Source organism: Panthera tigris, chromosome X, assembly GCF_018350195.1.
Source record: "Panthera tigris isolate Pti1 chromosome X, P.tigris_Pti1_mat1.1, whole genome shotgun sequence".
In the NCBI taxonomy this organism is placed as follows: domain Eukaryota; kingdom Metazoa; phylum Chordata; class Mammalia; order Carnivora; family Felidae; genus Panthera; species Panthera tigris.
In genome coordinates this window covers 110,484,385-110,507,624 of record NC_056677.1, presented here as the reverse complement: position 1 = coordinate 110,507,624, position 23,240 = coordinate 110,484,385, and the positions used below count along the sequence as shown (strand labels likewise).

At 44.6% G+C, this 23,240-nt stretch overlaps 1 protein-coding gene across 2 annotated transcripts in view; it reads right to left on the bottom strand.

Annotated features, from left to right (window-relative positions):
- Nucleotides 1-11,321: 11,321 nt before the first annotated feature.
- Nucleotides 11,322-23,240, bottom strand: part of HPRT1 (hypoxanthine phosphoribosyltransferase 1) — a 51,303-nt gene continuing 39,384 nt past the window's right edge. For both annotated transcript variants that reach the window (XM_042973726.1, XM_042973725.1), the window contains exons 4-9: nucleotides 22,412-22,477; nucleotides 18,409-18,426; nucleotides 16,396-16,478; nucleotides 12,765-12,811; nucleotides 12,519-12,595; nucleotides 11,322-12,008 (exon numbers count right to left, since the gene is read on the bottom strand). In XM_042973726.1, coding sequence (XP_042829660.1) covers nucleotides 11,961-12,008; nucleotides 12,519-12,595; nucleotides 12,765-12,811; nucleotides 16,396-16,478; nucleotides 18,409-18,426; nucleotides 22,412-22,477 — 339 coding nt within the window. In that variant the 3' untranslated portion in view covers nucleotides 11,322-11,960. The remainder of the gene's footprint in view (nucleotides 12,009-12,518; nucleotides 12,596-12,764; nucleotides 12,812-16,395; nucleotides 16,479-18,408; nucleotides 18,427-22,411; nucleotides 22,478-23,240) is intronic.

The following is a 23,240-nucleotide window of genomic DNA, read 5'->3' as shown; positions in this document are numbered from 1 at the left end:
TCAAAAATAAATAAACATTTAAAAAAATTTTTTTAAAGAATTATTTGCTGACTACCTACCCCATGTTATTGGAAGTGGACTCTCAGTGGAAACTGAGGCCCAGAGAGGTTGAGAGGAAGTGTTGGTCTTCTCATGCAGTAGCCTGGAAATGTGTGTGACACACACACGCAAAAGCAAGAAGTCATGGTAATACATAAAATGTGATTACAATTAGGATAAAAAACACTGTGCGCTTACAATTGTATTTGGATGACTTACCTTCTACGTTTCTGTATTTCCCACATTTTTGAAACTCAGAGAACATTAAAAACCATAGCACAAATTGAGGCTTTCTTTTTGATATAATCAGAATGATAGAAAAATCATGATTGAAAAGATACGAAAAAAAATCAGAGTGCATTAGCTTCCTTTAAAAAATAATCCCCTTTCTCTGTTTTAGTTTCATCAAAAATAATTTCATGTTTTCTGATGATACACATTTAAATATATACATAAAAGTTCAAGAACCAAGCAAACGACCTGATTAGAAAATGGGCAAAGCACTTGAATAGACATTTCTCCAAAGAAGGCATACATTTAAATAACGAGGCACACCTGGGTGGCTCAGTTGGTTAGGCATCAGACTTTGGCTTGGGTCACAATCTCACGGTTCTCGAGTTTGAACCCCGCATTGGGCTCTCTGCCGTGAGCACAGAGCCTGCTTCGGATCCTTGGCCTCCCTCTTTCTCTGCACCTGCCCCACTCGTGCGCATTGTCTCTCTTCCAAAAATAAATAAACATTTAAAAATAAATAAATAGGGCGCCTGGGTGGCTCAGTCGGTTACATGTCTGACTTCGGCTCAGGTCATGATCTTGCGGTTCATGAGTTTGAGCCTCACGTCGGGCTCTGTGTTGACAGCTCGGAGCCTGGAGCCTGCTTCGGATTCTGTGTCACCTTCTCTCTCTGCCCTCCCCTGCTCGTGCTCTGTCTCTGTCTCTCTCTTTCTTTCAAAAATAAATAAACATTAAAAAAAATTTTTAAATAAATAGCTAATAAACACATGAAAAGATGCTCAACATCACCAATCTTTAGAGAAATGCAAAACAAAAACCACAATGAGGGGCACCTGGCTGGCTCAGACTCTTGATCTCAGGGTCATGAGTTTAAGCCCTGCATGGGGCAAGGAGCCTACTTAAAGACAAAACAGGAGTGCCCGGGTGGCTTACTCCGGCTTCGGCTCGGGTCACCATTTCACAGCTCGGTGAGTTCAGGCCCCACGTTGTGCTCTGTGCTGACAGCTTGGAACCTGGAACCTGCCTCAGATTCTGTGTCTCCTTCTCTCTCTGCCCCTCCCCTGCTCACCCTCTGTCTTTCTCTCTCTCAAAAAATAAATACACTTAAAAAAAAAAAAGACAAAACAAAACTAAACAAGAAGCCCACAATGAGATACCACTTCATACCCACCGGGATGGCCATTATCAAGAGATCAGGGGGCGCCTGGCTGGCTCAGTTGGAAGAGCATGCGGCTCTTGATCTGTGTTCTGAGTTCGAGCCCCACGTTGGGGGTAGAGTTTACTTAAAATTTTTGTACGTATTAAAAAAAAAGAAAAGAGACAATGACAAGTGTTGATGAGGACGTGGAGAGACTGGAACCCTTGTGCACTGCCGATGGGAATGTTAAATGGTGTAGTCGCTGCGGAAAACAGCATGACAGTTCTTCAAAAAATTAAACGTAGAATTATCGTATGATTCAGCAATTCCACTTCTCGATATGTACCCAAGAGAGTCGAAAGCAGACTCCCATAGATATTTGCACACCCGTGTTCACAGCAGCCTTGTTCACAATAGCCAAACTGTGGAAGCAACCCAAATGTACTCATTTGCTAGGGCCGCCATAACGAAAGACTACTGACTGGGGGGGCTTAAACAGGACATTTATTTCCTCACAGCTCTGGAGGCTGGAGTCTGGGACCAAGGTGCCAGCAGGGTCAGTTTCTCTTGCGACCTCTCCTCACGGCTTGTAGATGGCCTCCTTCTTGCCACGTCGTCACGTGGCCTTTTCACACATCCTTGGTGTGTCTTCCTTTTCTTACAAGGACACCAGTCCTATCAGACTAGGGCCCCATCCTCTGACATCATTAAGTCTTAGTTACCTCTTCAAAGTCCTATCTCAGTACAGTCACATTGGGGGTTCTGGGCTTCATCGATGGACGAATGGATAGATTCTGGCACCTGCTACAACATGGCTGAATCTTGCAGACATCACGCGAAGTGAAAGGCCAGTTCCAAAGGGGCAGATGTTGTACGATTCCACTCACATTCAACCACGTAGAGCAGTCACATTCACAGGGCAGAAGGTAGAACGATGGCTTCCAGAGGCGGGGTGGGGGGGGTGGGGGGGGTGGGGAGGGCGGGGTTGGGGGATTATTGTGTAGTAGCATGGAGTGTCGATTTCGGAAGATGAAAAGGTTCTAGGGATAGATAGTAGTGATAGTTGCCTCACAAGGCAGATGTACTTAAAGCCACTGGATTGTACACTTAAACATGTTGAAATGGTCAATTTTACGGTCCATGTATGTTACCACAATAGACACACGAGAACCTCCCTGAGATAATAATCATTACAATTTTGGGAACTGAACTTCGGCCTCTTTCTCTACACTCACATATACACATGTCACATGTTGTTCTTTCTTTTTCGTCCTTGGAGAAGCCCCATTAATCAATCTTACAATAGTCTAATTATATCTCAGATGTCTAGAGAATCCCTTCAAATATAAAGCACAGAGAATCAGAATGCAGATGGCTGTGTACCCACCACTCAGCTTTAACAAATTTTAACATTTCCCCGTGCTTGCTTGAGAGCTTTTAAAAAAGTCTTTTTTATCACGTGATATTTAGTACCGACAGTATTGTAAAGTGCAGGCAAAATAAAAATGCACAGTTGAGAACCCACATCACCCAACCTCAGCACGAGGCCCTGTGTTCTTCCCCGTGTCATCCCACCTCTTCCTACCTACATCTCCCTCCCCCAGGAAACACTATCCTGACTTCCATGTTTATTATCCCTTCATGACATTACCCCTAAGTGACAACCTGTCACTTAGATAGATGGCTCTGTTCTGGCCACCTTTTGCTGCCTCAAAAACTTCCTCAAAACATAGTGACTTAAAGGATCAACCATTTAATTATATCTCATGATTTTATGGGTCAGGAATTCAGGCAGGGTTCAGCGGGTGATTCTTTTATTTCACATAGCAGACGGGCTGGTCTGGAAGGTCCGTGTGGGCTCCACTCAAGTCTGGAGACTTGGTGGGGCTGGGTAAAAGATTGAGTACAGCTGGGACTCTTTATTGGAAGCTTCCCAAATGACCGACTCTGGGTGGTCAAATTTCTCATATGGTAGCTCAAGTCTTCCAGAGTGTTCTAAGAGAGCCAAATAAGGCTTACAAGGCTCCTTATGACTTAGCCTCAATAGTCCTTGAATATCACTTCTGCCGCCAATTGTCGAGCAACTCTCTAAGGCCAGCCTGGATTCCAGGAGAGGGGAGTTTGCTCCACCTCTTAAGAGCAAGGTTAGAAAGAATTTTTAGCCATCTTTAATCTGTCACAGTCCCTGGATAATATGTTTTTTAGTATTCTTAATGCCAGATGGTGGCAAGGGCCCTGTCCGCCTTCTCACTTAGGTTTATCCTGATAAGTTGTTTTTCTTCCTTTTTTAAAAGATTTTATTTTTAAGTAATCTCTTCACCCAACGTGGGGCTTGAACTCACAACCCCGAGATCAAGAGTCGCATGGTCCGCTGACTGCGCCAGCCAGGTACCCCCTTTTCTTCCTTTCTTAAAAACAACTTATGATGAAAAATTTTAAACACAGAAAAAGGTAGAATGGCATCATGAACTCCGCATATACCCATCACCCAGCTTCAGCGATTATCAGCTCATAACCAATCTTGTAGTCATGACCCTACCTATTTCTCCTGACTCCTGTATTATTTTGAGATAAATCCCAGACATCAAACCATTTTCATCTGTAAATGATTCAGCATGTATTTCTAAAAGATAGGACTCTTTTTTTTTTTTTGCCATAACCACAACATATTATTCCACATTTTAAAAACCACAATAATTCCTTGGTATCAACGTATGTTCAAGTCAGTGTTCACATTTCCAATCGTCTCATGTCAGAGATGTGTATTTTAAATTTTTTTTAATGTTTATTTATTTTTGAGAGACAGAGAGCGAGACAGAGTGCGAGCAGGGGAGGGGCAGAGAGAGAAGGAGACACAGAATCGGAAGCAGGCTCCAGGCTCCAAGCTGTCAGCACAGAGCCGGACACGGGGCTCGAACCCACGAACTGTGAGATCACGACCTGAGCCGAAGTCGGACACATAACCGACTGAGCCACCCAGGCGCCCCAGAGATGTGTATTTTAACGTTTACTCGAATCGGGATATAAATGAGGTCCATATGTTGCTACTGGTTGATATTTCTTTAAGTCTCTCTTTATAGGTTTCCCCTTTCGTGTTCTTCTTTGCAATTTATTTGTTGAAGAAACCAAGTTGTTTGTCCCGCTAGACAAACAATGGATAGTATCTTAGATGCCCTGAAAAACAGGAATATTTTTACTTTATCAAACTTAAAAACTTTCCACATTCCCCAGTTTTCACTTAACGAGCACAAGACTCCTTTCTTGGCACTTGAGGCCACAGAGGTTGTTGGTTGCCTCCCCAGCACCAATTCCCCGTTACTTCACTTCCTCTTTACCAAGTTCTGATTTTGTCCTATGGGTCCCGAGGGAAATGCACTCTATAATCTTAGCTCCGGAAGTGGGTCTGCCGGGGCAAAGGGTGATCCCACCCCCAACCGCCAGTGACTGGTTAAGAAGTGGACATTTGAGCCCATTCTGTCTAGTGAGACCCAAGGAGGGATTTGTCACCACTTCTAACAGAAAGTTGACCCAGAGAGCCATTCTCCACGAAGCTCGCACTCAGCTGATGTCATCTGATGGCGGGAGGGCCGAGGATGAAGCTGGCAGGACAGACAGCGGAGTATGGGATGGAGACCACGTGGGTTGGCATCAGAACGGAGCAGTGGATCAAACTGATCAGGCTTGAGCTACCCCTGGGCTTCCCAGTCCCATGGCCAAGACGCCTCCTTATTGTCTAAGCCAGTTTGAGCTGGGCCATCTGACTGGAAGTCTAGAACATCCTAACAGACTCACAGCCCTTAAGAGGACCCCAATCCACCTCTCTGGCTGTGTCTCCTATCGCTCCCTTCTACATCCTTTCTGCCACGGCCAAAATAGTCTTCTCGCCATTTCCCACGCTGCCCTGTGATTTTTTTTTTTTTAACCCGTGCCTCTGCTCAGAGACCCTGTGGCTGCAAACTGTTTCCCAGTTTCCCTTCCTCTCTATGTACCTATCCAAACCTTTCCCTTCCTCCCACGTTGCATGTGAAATGTTGCTTGTCCCTGAAGCTTCTTTCAGAATGCCGCCTGCCGTCCCCTCCTCTTTCTGGGTTTTCTTTGAACCCGGGTTACATTATGTGCGCCCTCTCCTTCCAGCACAATGGAGCCTTGCCTTGCAGGACAACACCCGTAAACTTGACCCCTCTCCCCTCCTAGACCTTAAGCCCCTCAAGGGCAGGGACCGGCTGCATTCCGCTCTATCCCCGAAATGCCCAGCACAGAGCCTGAGACACAACTGTTTTCTAGGAGGGCTCAGTGGCCTTTGAAAGAAATTGGTAGATTTCCAAATTTGCCCGTAACACACGCAAACACAGTTTGAAAATGGGGAGGGTGGGATCAACTGAAAGGCAACATCTTCCCCCAGGTTCCAACCAAAGGCCGGGTGGCCCCTTGGGGACTTTGTCTGACCACACCTGAGTAACTCGAGAGAGGGTTCCAACAGTTAACAGAAAGGTGACTTCAGACACGCCGAGCTTCAGGGAGACCCAGTCTGAGGAGGGACCGGACAATTTTAAGGAAGAGGTGTGGCACAAACGTCGGTCCTGGGGTCCGATCCCAGTTTGGGAGGACTGGTTATGTTCCAAGACGTCACCTTGGACACCTTCCTCACATCTGTGGGGCTCAACCCCCTCATCTAAGAAAATGGCGGGAACGAGAGTGCCTACCTCGAGGGTCTGCCGCGAACAGGAACGAAGCAACGTGGTCGACGTGCCTATACCCGTAGTATGTGTTCGGTACGATCGCAACCGCCCCTCAAAGCAAGGAAGACGGTGCTCACAGAGTGGGCGGGAGAAGGGAGTGAAAAGCAGGGGGAACGGGAACGGGACGGTGGGGGTGGGGAGGGAACAAAGTATCTCCGAGCAGACCTTTCTGGACTGCTCTCTTATTACGTTCCACCCTCGGAACGAACTGCAACTAGGACACGGGGGCCTAAACAAAAGACACTAACAAATCAAACTGCCTCACAGGTGAATAACACAGCCACGCCGAAAGGGAGGCAGAAGAAAATAACTCCGGGCAACAGTATTTCAACCGGATGCTGTAAGGCTTGCGACAAAGCGATCTGCGCCCAGACACTGGGCTCTTGTTAGGTAAATCTGTTACGGGCACCTGTAACCACTTTTACGATCCTGGGGTTGGACAGGGTAGTGAATTGAGCCAGATTCTCCCAAAGCAAAAGGGTTCACAAGGAAGGGAAGGAGAGGGCTAGAATGAATCCTGCCGTGTGGATTAGAGCAGACACCAGTGGGAACTCCTCATTTTCACACGTAGATGGATACAAACATAGACACGTGTGTGAGTGTGCATGCTTCGTCTTCTAGCTCTGCCCACTAGGAGGACCCGGAGGCAGGGACACCCCAGCGGTACTGAGGACACCTAACTGCCACATCCTGGTGTCTAACGCCGTTCTTCAACACCAGCCGGGGCTCCTTGAGGTGACGGCTGATTCTGGCCCGGGGCTCCAGGGGAAGCCGTGGGCAATAGAACTGAACCATAGCTCGCAAAGGTCGTCGTAATGAATGAAAGAGAAAAAAATGTTGGGAAAGGGAGCTTCGCTGTAAAGCCACCAAGTTTGAAAGTCACTTCGGTCATGAGTCACAAGGACGAGGCTCGCTGTGAAGTGCACCCAGATCGTGTAAAGAGAAAACTTGAAAGAATCTGGCAGTTTTTACCAGTAATGCTTGAAGTTACAAATAACAAGGAAAAACCATTAAAAAAAAATCATTACTCTTTCAAGTGGTTTGAAGTATCTATAAAATTCACATTTAAAAATGGCAAAGAGCACACACACAATCCTTCATGCCAGGAAGTTATTTTGTCTGAAGCTGCCCATGGGATCGTAAAAGGAGCCAGCAGAACAACTCGAAGATCACGTTGGAAGAACTCCGTAACTGTCTTTGAAAAGGGTTCCTAGCGCTGGAGGAAGTCAGTTTACATTCCTAGTGATCGGCTGTAACCTCAAAAAGCTGCTTAATGTTCAAGTCATTTGGAGTTATTACCTTCAATGAGCTTAATATTTTTCTCTATGCTGTCAGTGTATTCGTTTGCACATAAAAGCTGGGCATTAACGTTTAAGTGGCAATGAACTAAGAGGGCAGGTTCTGGAATAAGACTGCCTGGGTTCAAATTCTTTTTCTGCCCCTCTAGCTGTGTGATCCTGGGCAAATTACGCAACCTCTCTGGGCCTGCATTTCTTCATCTGCAAAATCGGGATGATCAAAAAACATCTGCCTCGGGGCGCCTGGATGGCTGTCGCTTAAGCATCTGACCTGATAAGGGATCAGGTCGTGATCTCCAGGTTTGTGCGATGGGGACTCAGTCTGGTTCTGTGCTGACAGCACAAGCGTGCTTGGGATTCTCTCTCCACCCCTCCCCTGCTTGCGTGCATGCACGCGCACAGTCTCTCTCTCTCGGTCTCAAAATAAATGAATAAACATCTTTTAAAAACACAAAAACAATCTGCCTCATAGGGGTATCATAGAGATTCAACAGTGCTTACTTAGTATGACTCCATTCCGTATGGTAATCATTCAGTATTAGCTGGTATTAACAAGAAACAGAATTTTCTGTTTCTTGGGTTTTTTTGCTCACCCTGAAATGTTGAGCATTTTGCTTCTAATTCTAGGTGATTCACATATCATTTTTCAATAGTTTGCTTTTTGAGCTCCTATCACTTATCCAACAAATACTTAGCACTGTAGCAGCCAGGCACGGCTGCAGGTGTTGGAAATACGGCGGGGAAAAGACCGGCGAGGTCCTGCCCTGACAGGCCCAAGGGTCTATTAGGGAAGCCAGGCAGGAAGCAGAGAAAGATCGATCGGCAGGTGCTTCTAAGGGAACCCCTCTGCCACAGACGTCACCACGTAGGCCACGTAAAGTCAACCGCTATCCGACCCCAGTGACCCTCCCAGGAAGGAGGTAAGGCGCGCTGCCTTGCGAGGAGCCGTGCCCAGGCTGTCACCCACCTCGCGTTGCGGGGTTGTGCCGTGTGCGGCAGTTTCTCATCCCTCCCCCGCCCCCGGCTTCGGGCTAAGCCATGGGACTTGCCACCTTGCCTCCCGAGTGGGGACAGAGCTGCCGGCTAGAAAAGCATTTAGTGGAGCGTAGAGGCGGCTCCTCCACGACAGGGCAACTAGCCCTTGTGTCATCCGCCCTCTCTGGTTTGGTGTCATCCTGTGGGACTGGGGATGCGGGCAGCTGCGTGGCGCCGGTCTCACTTTCGCCGAGACCGCATCCGCCTGGGCTGTTTCCTCCCCAGCCCGACAGTGCTGAGGGCCACGAGGAAAGTGAAACGGAATGTGGCAGAGGGCGACTTTGAGGCTGTTAGGGGAGACCGGGGAAGGGTCCACTGGGGTGGTATGTGAGCCAGCCCGGCTGATCTGGGGGAACGGAGTGGCAGGCAGAAGGAACAGCAGTAACGGAGGCCCTGAGGCAAGGTGGGGGGACTGGCAGGTCTGAGGAACTGAGAGAAAAGCAGCGAGGCTGCAGTGAAGGGAACAAGGTGCACGTGAATTTTCCAAGGAAGAGAGATGCTTACCCCTTCCTTAAGCACCAACATTGCCTTGGATGGGAACGTTCCTTTTGTTTGTTTGGTTTTAAGTTTCTTTCTTTTGAGAGACAGAGAGAGAGAGAGACAGAGAGAAAGAAAGAGAGAGAATCCCAAGCAGGCTCTGTGCTGTCAGCACAGCACGAACTCACGAACGGCAGGAGCGTGACCTGAGCTGAAACCAAGAGTCGGACGCTCATCCGACTGAGCCGCCCAGGCGCCCCGTGGGAATATTCCTAAAACAGACTCCATGTTCCCGTATCTCCTAAAATCAAGCAAATGACATTTCACTTTCCTCTCCTCATGCACCTCCCTTATTATACAAGGCTGTAACGAAAGTGCAGCCGAGGACTACTGACGTGTGCCCTGTATGCCCATCTGCTCCTCTAAATGACTAAGCGACCCCAGAAGGCTTTGGCTTTTTTGCCGTTGGTGCTCTTCCTCTACCTTGACAGACCGTTATTCCAGAAATTACTGATGCTCCCATGGTGTGTCCCTTCTGTCATCTTATGAACGGACTACACGTAACCTGTTCTAAATTGGTTAAAGAAATAAAATGATTAGAAGCGTATGCCCGAAAAGCGGGTGAAGTAAGCGCTGAGAACTCTTATGAGAAAAATGCATGAGGGGCGCCTGGGTGGCTCGGTGGGTGGAGCGTCTGACTCTTGGTTTCGGCTCAGGTCATGATGTCACAGCTCGGGAGTTCAAGCCCCGCGCTGGGCTCTGCGCTGACAGTGTGGAGCCTGCTTGGGATTCCATCTCTCTCTGCCCCTCCCGCACTCCCTCTCTCTCTAAAAATAGATGAACTTTTTAAAAAAGCATTAAAAAAAAAAAAGAAATAAAAAAGAAAAGTGTGTGAGCTCCCGGGGCCTTCCTTCCTGGCTGCCAGCTGGGCTTCCTGATGGGTTTACCAAGCAGCTCAAACATCGCCCAACCAGAAACCAAGGCGTTCCGGTGAATCAGAAGAAAACAGCTGAGCTTCTTCATGACACTGTAGCAAGAATCAGACCTTATTTTAATTCTCTGCCACTTACCGGCCATGCACCTAAGTTCTCAAAACATTCATTTCTTTCAGCATCAACTAATGTTCACGGAGCCCTTGCTAGGTCCCAGGCCACACCGTCCTGTGTCACCTGCACTACCGCATCTAACTAGCCTCACGGCACGCCTGTGGAGAGCCAGCATTCCCCCCGTTCATGAGCTGGAAACGGGTTCCAAGGTTCAGTCACTCAATGTCATACAGCTAATAAGCAAAGGTCAGGGTGGTCTAACCCAGGGCTCTTAGCCATTCATCCATTCAACATCACCTGAGTTCCCGGTAACTTTGAGACACTGAGTCTACATCAGTGCACGAGACAGATAAAAATTCTTGCCTCCCTAATGGGGCTCAAGTTCTAGAAGACTTGGATGGGGGAGACAAAGAGTAAGCAATACATACAAATGTAGATAACGCAGCACGTTTTTACTTTATACCACTTGAAATTGCCAACAGCCAATAATTTTTTACCTGCAAGAACGGTCATTTCACACGGTTCAACCTGACCGGAGGTGGGAAGTGCACCCGAAGAGGTGGCGGGGGAGAAGCAGCGGGACGCAGCCCATGGGGTAGCCCACCGGGAGGTGACGTGTTGACGGGAGGAGAGGAATCGGGACTCGCGGCGGGTACTCCGCTTGCGTGCACCAACGCCAACCTCGACGTCACAGGGTTATGAGGATCAAAGGAGAGAACGGAAGTGAAAAGGCTTTCTGCGAGTTCTAGGACTGCGACAAATGATTACTTGGTATTACTTAAAGTTCTTCCCTACTTCGCTCCCGGGAATTACAGCAACTTTTTAAGGCATCGATACGGCTAGATGGCTCACAGGGTTGCCGGTTCATACCCTACCTGGGGCAGAGAAGCCACTGAGAGTTTGGGTTTCAAACTTTTCTTCCTGCTCCCAGAGAACAAGAGGTTTTGCTGCTGCTGGTCTTTAATCAGTAAGGTATTGTCTACATGAGGAAGGGAGCATCACGTGTCTGCAGGCAGACTGCTGAGCCGCATGCGAGACTGCGATGTGAGCCATCTAACACAACTCCGAGACAAAGCCGTGTTGCGTTAACACAGTGAGGTGTGAGAAAGCACACCGTGTGTCGGAAATTTAACGTCCCCCGGGTTGGTAAGGATTTCACCAGCTCCGCCAACCCACTCTACCAGGTAATCAGTATTTGCTATGCTTGGTAAAGATTACAACTAAAATAGCTGCTAAAACTTAACAGACAAGGAAAAGGTAACCGACACAAAAACTACACTAGATTAATTTGTAGAGAAATGATAGGTATGCATAGTTTCTTTTAAAGAGACAGCCTTTATTGTAAGGATTTTTACACTGAAGAATTCAAAACGTGGTCAAGTTTTCTGGAATTTGCAGATTTGTATTTAAAAGGAACTGTTGACAAAGAGTTACCGGAAATCATCTGAACAAGTGAGAAAATACAGTCGATACTACTGAAACAGTAAAATAATTCCAGGACGTATGGCTTATCCAACACAACAATACCTTAGATGCTGTCACTGATAGGAAAACTGTTTCTTCCTCTTCTAAATACACAGTAGTATAATTACCAATATTCAATCACTTCTGTTCTTTCCTGAATATATAAAAATTAAAATACCAATTAAAAAACTAATATATCTTCTCTTTAAATGTTTCTTACAGATACAATTTCATTATTTTCATTCAATAGTGGTGTGGTTTAAGAGATTTTTCATTCACAAGTCAAACACCAATCCACCCAAAGGGAACTGATAGTCTATATGCTTATAGTGCAAATAAAGAACTGACATTTCTAAAATACAAAACAGATAAAATTCTTAGGAGATACATGCAAAAAGCTCTACTAGGCAGCTGGCCACAGAACTAGAACACGGGACTGGTGATTCCAAGGGGACTCCAGGCGCTTCCAAACTCAACTTGAAATCTCATCTTACGCTTTGTATTTTGCTTTTCCAGTTTCACTAATGACACAAACGTGCTGTAAAACAGAAAGTCAGAAATCCACATCAGAAAAGCGTATTCTGCAACACAAGGCAAGAAGCGCGTTCTGCATCGTGCCGCGGGGCTGTTCGCTGGACAGACAGATGTTCGCGCGGCCTGGCTAATCTCCCCCGCCCGTGTGCACCAACGCGCTCTCGGGCCTCCCGCCTACCGAGCAGAGGCGGGGATCTGAAGGAGAGTGAGTGCAAAGACTTGAACCAGTTCGTTTATTTCGTACTTATGACCACATCTATCATCCGCAATCATAATGGGACAGTGACTGTGTACTAAAGCTGCTCAACTGTTGCAGCCAGCAAGAAGTGTCGCGCTAGCCTGGCCACGTTCCAGCTCTCAGGACGTCTGCACTCGACTACAGCTTTATGTGACTAATGGGAACCATCAGTCTGTTCCAATGATGAGGTGCTGGAAAGAGAAAACAATTCTTCTCTTTTGTAAATTTGTATACGGGTTCTGAAAAATGAGAGCGAGGAAAAGAAGCATTACTTACATTCAAGTCCCTGAAGTATTCATTGTAGTCAAGGGCATATCCTACGACAAACTTGTCTGGGATTTCAAATCCGACAACTACAAAGAATCACAGTTCATCACTTAGATACAGCACATCACTTTCCGATCCAATGCTTACAAATGTGCCTTCTCCGCAAATATTCTCTAAAGTAACTCTACACCATTTCCTACAAAACTCGTTTGGGTTAAAGATGGTTCAATGATTGACAAAAAGTAATTCACTTACAGTCTGGTTTATAGCCAACGCTTCGAGGGGTCCTCTTCACCAGCAAGCTGTTAGTGACAAAATGTAACATGTGACATACGGAGACATGACAGGGCACCACACAAGAGAACATTAGTGCTCTGAAACCTGCTTTCACCTGCATGTAGAATATACTACGTTCGGTTTCAACACACCCCAAGGCACACTGTGCAACGGCGAGCTGGGTCACAGGGATCGCTGGGCAGGAGCAGCAGTGAGTTCACACCACAGATGAGGCCCTTGACTGAGCCCCACCTGGAACACGATCGACTGTCCTGAGAGCTGCACCCCGAGCGCCCGTGCACCCATCGAAGGGCGGCTAATCAGAAGGATGAATGGATGGGGAGTGCCAACGAGTGGTTCAGAATCCCTGGAAATCCAATCCTAACGCTGCAAACGGGTAGGAGATGTGAGCATCACCTTTTGAGACCTTTCATTCGTGGCTTACAAAGATCTTTAGGCTGAAATATAACTAGCATGCTGGAGGAGCTAGTATTTACTTCTGAGAGCAAAAATCACAGGTGGGATAAGCCACCTCCAACATAAGCCAATCTTGTAACTCAAGTGCCTACTACCTGCTGAAGATCTTCAGCCATTAAGAAAAGTTGTAGACGGTGTTTCGACAGCCTTTACGCATGTTAAGGGCAGTCCCGATACAACTTATGATTTTATACCTTCCTAGATAAATATATTTAAAAAGCTGGGAAGGACAGGAAGCGATTCTCAACTTTAGCTGCACATCAGAATGACCTGGGAACTTTAACAAAACAACACTCAAGATACCCACACCACACCCCTGACCCATACATCAGAACTGCTACGGATGGGACACCGACATAGGTTTCTTTTTGTTTTGTTTTGTTTTAATTTTTACAGTCTGTAGAAGTGGGTAAATTATATAGACATAGCTCAGAGATCTTGCAGGTTTGGTTTCAGAGCACCACAACAAAGCAAATATCGCAAAAGAGCGAGTCAAATGAATTTTTGGGTCTCCCAGTGCACAAAGTTATGTTTACACTGCGCTGTAGTCTATTAGGTGTGCAACAGCATTATGTCTAAAAAGTGTTCATACCTTAATTTAAAAACAGTGTATTGTTAAAACATGCTAAAACCATCATCTGAGCTTTCAGAAGTCATAATCACCGATCGCAGATCCCCAAGGCAAGTATACGATAATAATGAAAAACTCTGCAACATTCCAAGAATCATCCAAATGTGACACAGACGACATGAGCAAATACTATTGGAAAAAGGAACGGCGCCTGCGTACCGACTTGCCCGATGCAGGGCTGCCACAGGCCTTCAGTCTGTAAAACACAGCACCTGCAAAGTGCGATGAGGCACAGCACAACAGAGTGAGCTACACCTGTATTAAAAGCTACTAAGCGGCTAGAGAGTCCAACGTTAACAGCTTTTTCAAAGTTTTCATTTTGAAATAATTATGGATCCCCAGGAAGCCACAAAAGTGCACGGGAGGTCCTACGTGCCCTCTCCCCAGGTTCCTCCAGTGCTGACAGCTCACGTCGCTAGGAGCTTGCCACCACCAGTTCCCACACAGACTCTGGGGAACCGACCTTCTCCAGATTCCACCAGTCACTCACACGTATATTTGTGTGTGTGCGCGTGCGTATACTTCTTGGCAATTTCATCACACGCGCGGATCCATGTAACCACCACCACACTGAAGATACAGAACTTTCCATCACACGAGGCTCTCTCTGTCCACCTCTTTATTTCCAGTCACACCCACCCATTACCCCCCTCACCCCGGCAAGCACTAATTCGTTGTCCGTTTCTATCATTTTGTCACTTTAAGGGGGTTGCGTAAATGGACTCACACAGGAGGTGAGCTTTCAGGATGGGCTCTTATCAGCACAACCCCCCCGAGGCTCAGCCAAGCGGCCGCGTGGCTCAATGGCGCGCTCCTCTGTCCCGCTGAGCGGGGCTCCACAGAAGGTGCACGGCGGTCTGCTTAGCCATTCACCCACTGAGGGACATTTTGGTTGTTTCCGGTTTGGGGCTATTACAGATGAAGCCGCTATGAACTTTCATACACAAATTTTTGTGAGAACGTGAATCCTCATTTCTCTGGGATAAACGCAGATGCTGGAGTCCTATGACAGCTACGTGTTTCGTTTCTCACGAAACTGCCAGACTATTTGCCAAAGCAGCCATTCCGTTTGACATTCCTATCGGTTCATAGTTTTTAAGTGTTTTATTTTTTATTTTTTGAGAGAGAGGGCATGAGCAGGGGAGAGGGGCAGGGTGGGGGAGAGAGAGAGACAATCTCAAGCAGGCTCCATGATCAGCGCCTGGATGCGGGACCTGAGCCAAAATCAAGGGTCAGATGCTCAACCGACTGCACCACCCAGGCGCCCCAATAGTGCTTACATTTTGAATTAAACTTTTAAGTTAAAATGGTTATCTAGTCATTCTTAAAGCTGCACTGAATAACAAAAATAAGCTCTCATGCTTACTCTTCTTATGTATAAAGCACAGATACACACATACTGTAAACAACGTATTTGAGATATTAAAATTCACCGGTGAGGGAGAGACTAAGAAGAAAAGGTTAAGAAACACTGACTTAGGCCAAATGCATCAGTAAGAAATGACCTAAGTATTTATTCTTTGAGCACGTCATACCTCCAGCAACACAAAATCCCTCTTTCATGAGGCATTCTCAATTCCACAGCATTCTCCGGGAAAGAGGGACAAAGGAACATTCAGAAGCTACAGGACATCCTAGGTCACAGTAGGTTGACATCTACAATCCTAAAGAGCACGTAGAGAAATAAGCAAGAGCCCCGATTGGCTTCTAGGGTACTAGTGCCCTAAGAGTGCATCATTATACACTCTTGTCACAGAAAAATTATAGCATGGTCAATGATTTCAAAATAAACGCTGAAACTGCAAAAATATAAAACAAGAAAACAACAAAAACCAAAAAACCATCTGGGATGTTACCCTACCGAAAACTTAAGGCGGTAAAGCACGAACTCTGAGCCGGCTCACCTGGCTTCAAATCTCACCTCTAGAGTGTGCTAGCCAGGCTGTGTGCCTTCGGCCAGCTCCCTACGCCTTGGTACCCTTATCTGCAAAGTGGGAGTAAAGTGCTATCTCCCGGTTGTCAGGGATTACACTGTAATTATAATGAAATACAATTATAATTAAGCTACAAACAAAGGTAGAACTAAGAAAGCAAAAGCCAAACAGCACAGGCAGGGCCCGGAGGTGAGGCTGGCACGTGTCGCCACTACCTGGACCTCGGAACCCATCCCCCTCCTGCCACCTCCGAACCTCAATTTGGGATCCTTGGTCTCATTTTTTCAAGAAAGTCCCAAACCATCTACCATGCTACCTGGGACAAGTTGATACCATTATCAGCATGCTGAAAAACCAAATGTTAATGATATTAGGCAAAAATGACTGCAATGAAGGGCTTTGTTAACACATGACAAAATTATTTACAAAGGATATTTACTGAGTCTTATTTGAGATCACATTACTTTTTGAAGACAACACGACTCGAGCACATTTACCGTTACAAAGAAGCAATTACTTAATCCTGTTTCAAATGAAGAAAATGCCCCATGTCATGTTATATACATACCTTGCAACCTTGACCATCTTTGGATTATGCTGCTTGACCATGGAGAGCAAGGTTTGCATTGTTTTGCCAGTGTCAATTATATCCTTTAAAAAAAAGAGAGAAAAGACATTTATATAGTTAATAAAACTGAGAAATTATATAAATACAAAATGCCAAAGTGCTGTGTGTAAATGGAATAATGCTTTTTTTTTTTTTTTTTTTTAGTGTAACCAACTCTCGGATGCACGTGGTTAATAGACCACATTCTGAGAAACACTGCTTTATGCCATCTTGAAAGTATCCAAAAAAATAAGGTTTTACTATATAAAATGACTTTACATGAAGGTGAATCTTAGCTATTTAGTCAACATTAACGGGGCGCCTGGCTGGCTCAATAGGCACAGCACGTGACTCCTGATTTCAGGGTGGTGAGTTCAAGCCCTGTGGTGGGTGTGGAACCTACTTAATTTAAAAAAAAGTAGGACATTATCCAAAAGAAACCCATCTCCAGTTGAGAAAAAACTTCTTAAACCATAACCCTAATGCTCTGCAACGAAAACCCTCCACAGATGGTGTAAAGCTTCACAAAGTGGTACCTGTGAGTCATCAGCAACGTCAGGGCCACAGACCTGAGAAAGAGGCGGATTTCCGGGCCGCGGTGGCTAGAGTTCGGATGGCCCCCAAGACTCCCACTGCCCAGTGGACACGCCCAGGATAACCCCCACCCCCAGCATGAGCAGGCCTGTGAAAATGAGGGGGACGGTCACTCTTGTGATTAGCTCTATGAGACAGCGCACCGGAGAGAGGATCTCCTGCTGGTTCCGAAGAAGTCAGCTGCCAGGTGAGAGGGCCCCGTGCAAGGGCGCGAGGTCGGCCTTTAGAAGCTGGGAGCCGCCCCAGGCCAGCAGCCAGGAAGACAACGGGGCCCTCGACCCTGCAACCACAAGCACTAAATTCTGCCAACCACCTAAATGAACTTGGAAGATTACCATGGGCCATGGGTGAGACAGGAGCCCCGGCCTTGATTCAGCCTGATGAGACCGAGCGGAGGACCCAGCTAACTGGTACTCAGGCCCCTGCCCCATGAAAGCGGAGAGACTACACGTGTGGTTTTCAGCTGGATTTGCAGTAATTTGTTAGGTGGCATTACCCCACACAAAATCAATCTGAAGTGGAATTAATCTACATTTACAAACAAGCAACCGGTTCCCAGGGATGTTCCTGCATCCTTGGAAAAGTGTTATCTGTTTAGTTTTTAATCCACAAGCTAAAGTTTCTAAAAACCTTAGAAACAACGAAAATGAATTGGGGGATACTGTTGCTCTTAAGCCTTAAACATTTTACATACAAGAATGAGAACTCATTCTCCTGGTGAGAGTGAAAAAGCATACAACCGCTCTGTTGAGTAATTTGGCAATAACAGTAAAACAAAATGTACTTAGTATGGTCACTGCACGCCTGAGTGCCTGTATACAGACGGAACTCACACACGTGCATGTAGGGTGCCGCAAAAGGATGCTCTCGGCAGCCCTGTAGGAAAAATGGAAGGGCCACAAACCGGTGGATTTGTCACTGCAATGCGATGTTGCACTTTAAGGCCAACGAACCGTACGTCCCAACACGAACAATCTCAGAATGTATTGAGTGAAAATAACAAGGGGTGAGAGAGAATATGTATAGCGCAGCACTACAGAGATCATTAAATCACAAAATATGTTTTGGATATGGATACACATATGCAATAGAAGTATAAAAAAACATACACGGGAATGATATATATAACTTTAAAAGAAAGAAAAAAAATTTCAAGCCCAAAAGAGAAGGGTAAGAAATATACCAACATTTTTCCATTATCCAATAAAAATAAATTACTAAGTATTTCTCCCAAAAAAACAATCTTACTCCCTTTTACATAACACAAGCCCACCATTAAAATTGATGAAGAGGAATTTCTTTCCCTGGATTACCTTTAGGACTATGCAAACTAAGTCAGAAAAGTCATAAATAACTATATTAAAAGAAGGTGGAACTTACCTCAACAATCAAGACATTCTAGAAGAAAAAAAAATGAAAATCAGTACAATGAGTCAGACAGTGTTTCCAATTATAACTCGAATCACATCATAACAAAGTCATCATCCAAATTCCTATTTTAAGATACCTTCCTATATCAAACCCTGATTTAAACAATGGGCCGTCTGCTGGGATATGGAACTCTTTAATTAGAAATTTTCACTATAATGGAATTTTTAAAAATAAAATTTGACCTATATGTTCATTTTTTTAAAAAATCCTCATTATTTTAGGGGCACGTGGGTGGCTCAGTCGGTTAAGCGCCCGACTTCGGCTCAGGTCATGATCTCACGGTTCGTGGGTTCAAGCCCCGCGTCCGGCTCTGTGCTGACAGCTCAGAGCCTGGAGCCTGCTTCGGATTCTGCATCTCCCTCTCTCTCTCTGTTCCTCCCCTACTCTCACTGTGTCTCTCTCTCTCTCAAGAATAAATAAAGATTAAAAAACATTTTTTTAATTCTCATTATTTTAAACAAATGTCTAATCTTGGGCAGAGAGTGAAATTTCTCTGGGCCTCAGTTTACCATGTGTAAAATAAGGGACTTGAACTAGTATGTCTCTTCCAACTCTAACATTCAACAACTGTAATTTTTACTGTAACTCCAAAATCATGCATTTAACTTACCATACGGAATCCAACTCAAAACCCATTTTCTCATTAGGCTGAAACTGATCTGCATTTTCTGGATGTGTTCGTATTCTTGGACTCAACTAAAGAAAGGTACCAATGCTTTCTTCCACCATAAACCCTCAGCCCAGTTTCTACCTCTCAGAATTTTATAACTGGAAAAGCCCTTACAGGAGAAACCATCTAACAATGACCTCCAAGGTAGAGAAGAGCTCTATCTATTCTTATGTCAGTTATGGGAACGAGGCAGCATTTCACATACTGGTTTAATCATTGTCATAAGAAAGATTCATGCTATACTGTGTATTTGCAGATCTCATTTCTTGGTTGCATACCTATTGCATCGGAATTTTAATGTTCTATATATTCTTCTAAGTCAGTGGTTATCAAGGTAGGGCACACGAGATCCACAGGGTTGCAAGAAAGAAATATTAGAACTTTCTTTAACCTTACCCTGTTTAACCTGTAATTTTGTGTGTATTTTGTAATATACGTAACACTCTTACCACAGTCTGTATATCATTTACCCCTTTCCTCACATCACAACTAATTTGTCTCTTTTCAAAAGATACCGCAATCTCAATCACTACTAAAGCCGAATATAAGCGGTTATTGGACCCATCATTGTTTCACCACCTACCATGTGGTTCTGTGCTGGTACATGTGAAGGACAACATTCTCCCATCCTAACTGCGGCTCACTGCTGCAGCAATTTACACCACAGGATGGAGTTATAGTTTGAAAACAGAACTGAATCATGAGACACAAACTGTATTCTAGTCTTGGCTCTAATTCTAGCTGCACAATCTTGATTAAATCATAACCACTGACTTCTGGTATTATGATATAGTTTGTACAAATCAATCAAAATCCAAAGCGAGTAAATATTTACCCGATACAAAATCGTAGTATCTAGAGTATGATCTCAATACTGTTTTAAAAATAAACAACGAGGGGCGCCTGGGTGGCTCAGTCGGTTAAGCGTCTGACCCGGTTTCAGCTCAGGTCATGATCTCACGGTTTGAGTTCGAGCCAGGCTCGGGCTCTGCACGGATAGCAAGGAGCCTGCTTAGGATCCTCTCTTTCTCTGCCCCTCCCCTCCATGTGCACCAGCTCACTCGCTCTCTCTCTCAAAACAAATAAATAAACTTAATTTTAAAAATATTTAAAAATAATGAGAATTTCTACCATTATGGAGAGCTCATTTTATGCCAAACAGCTACATCCTTACTTCATAAATGAAAAGAATGAGACTCAGAGGTCAAATAATTTGCCTAAAGTCATAAAACTAGTGAAGTGGTAAAGATCTAAAGAAGTGTTTTCAGGGTCCAAAGCCCATATTCTCAAGCACTAACTGGAAAAAAAGAGGAAAAATATTTATATACCTATGTATCTGCACACACACAGTATCCCAAAAAGAACTGAAATAGAAAGTCTAAACAATCTCACCACCATGAAATAGCTTCACCCAACTTACGTGTCTTGTTTTTTTTCCCCACAATAAATGTGTTCTACTGTGATGATCGTGAAAAGAAATTTATCTTAGAAAGAGACCTTTAAAGATCACAAAGCCACATAATAGGATAGAGCCATTAGGCGGGAAAGGCAAGGTCAAATGGAATCCCAGGAGGCTTTGAAGGCTAGGCCCCTTCCAGCACTAAAAACTGATTATAGGAGTAAGGACTTCAAATGACTTCTAAATATGGGCAAAGCACGCTAGAAGGGAAGAATAGGTTTGGCAGTGGTATATAAGATGGGCAGGAAGGGGAAAAAGTCAACAGATTATAATTTCTCTTTTGAAGTTTTCAAAAGATGCTGAGGAAGACAAGATTAGTTTGGCATGACACTGACATGGGGCAAGGGGATTTGACACCAGTATTGCATGCTAAAGTTTCCTAACAGATAGTCAAGTAAGCTGTAACCATTAAAACCTAAAAGCCAGAGGAAGAAAAGAGCTGTGGGGCCAGACAGACCTGCATTTAGTCAAGTTCTGCCACTTAGCAGCAGTGTGACTCTGGACAAGTCTTTCAAATTTGCTGAGTCTTAGTTTCCTGATCTGTAAAATAGGGGTAACAGTATTTACCTCATGGGATGGTTGCGATACTTTTATGAGATTATGCCTTTATATTTGGCAGTGTTTACAAATAAAAAAATAACCAGCAGCTGAAAAAAACTGTAACATTCCATGATTTATCACTGGTTACTCAAAAATCATTTCAATGTATCACAAGAATAATATTCAAATATCTTAATATCTCTATTATTTCGGCCAACTGTCTACACTGGAAATATCTTGATGCATTTTAAAGAACTCTTTTTGAGATTTCTTAAAATAGTAGTATGTTTGAATTTATTGAGTATTCTAACTACCAGAAACTGTTGGAAGAGGTCTAATGCACTATTTCACTTAATGCTCTTAATTCTATGAGGTACCTGCCATTACTGTCCCCACCTTCCATATGGGAGGACAGAGGGATTAGATAATCTGCCGAGGGTCACACAGAGGAAGTACCGAACCAGGCTTTGGATCAAAGCTGCCCATCTTAGGCCTGGCTCAGATGGTAGAGCATGGGATTCTTCATCTTGAGCCCCATGTTGGGTGTAGAGTTTATTTAAAAACAAACAAAAAAAAGCTGTCCATCTCTAGAACCCACACTTTCACAACTACTACATGTTTTGCTGTGTGAATCTATTTTTTTTTTTTACTTTAAGGCTTTATTTATTTATTTATGTAATCTCTATACCAAACATGGGGCTTGAACTCATGACCTTGAGACCAACAGTCACCCATTCTACCAACTAAGCCAGTCAGGTGCCCTTGAGTGAGTCTGTTTTTAAAAAGAAGACTGTTTCTCGCCCCCGCCCCCAATATATATATAAAGCTTATCTATTTTGAGAGAGAGAATGTGCATGCAGGGGAGGGGCAGAGAGAGAGAGAATCCCAAGCAGGCTCCATGATGAGCTGTCAGTGCAAAGTCCAGCATGAGGCTCGATCTCACGAACCATGAGATCATGACCTGAGCCGAAATCCAGAGTTGGACGCTTAACTGACTGAGCCGCCCAGGAGATGCCCAAAAATATATTTTTGGACAATTCCAAATTAGATCACCACAGAGAAAGTACTTTGTAACATGGACTTTAATGTTGGATTCTTCTGCCTCTCTTGCATATGACCTAGGGAAAGAGAGCTAACTTAGATTGCTTCTAAGAGTTAAATAACCCTTGTTTAGGTGTATAAATAACCATGTAAACTGCCTCTTAGTGATAAAGCACAGTGTTACTAATTGACTCTTGGCATGAGGTCAAGAGAACTCTTTTCTTCCCCTTCAAGACACATACCTTTCCAGTTAAAGTTGAGAGATCATCTCCACCAATTACTTTTATGTCCCCTGTTGACTGGTCATTCTAGTTAAAAAAAAAAAAAAAAAAGATATAAATACATATATGTATATCCTTTTGCGTACACACACACACATTTCAAATTATCAAATGGGACCTAGAAGATTTAAGAAGTTAGCTATCTAATGCCATAGCATTATGATATTCTAAATGATACAAATTATTAAGAATTATGTTTCAAGAAATGAACAAGGTAACTCTCAGCTAGACATTAGTAAGAATTTTAAAGTTCTAATTGGCCATTACTGATTTGATGCTTTTAAGAGTCCTAAAAAATAGGAGACACACATTGTCAAGTGGGCAGTATTATAGCAGCCACCCATATTCAGTCACAGTAATTTCTGAACCATGAAGGAAGTTATTAGCATGACAGATGTCTGGTTCTGGCCCTGGACCATTCCCATGAGTCAAGCAAGCTGTAGATTCTGGTCTAGATCACACTCAACCCCCAAAATACTGCCTTCAACAATCTAGGCAAGATCCAAGTCATCTTCAACACAGTCTGGAGAAACAGGTCTGATTAGTAGTCCTTTAAGGCATACTTCTTACGCTCCCAGTTTTCTTCTGTCACAGAATCCAGCAGAGACCCTTACAGGAGTTCAAAGGGAAATCCTCCTTATCCACTGTAGTTAGTGGTGATAATCATAATTTGGCTGTGCTAGAGCCAACGAGCAGGTGAACGAAAGAGCTGAGCTACCCTACCAGAGAACAGACCATACCAAACCTACAGCAATTAAAACAACGCTGTACCAGCACAGTTACGAAGAGC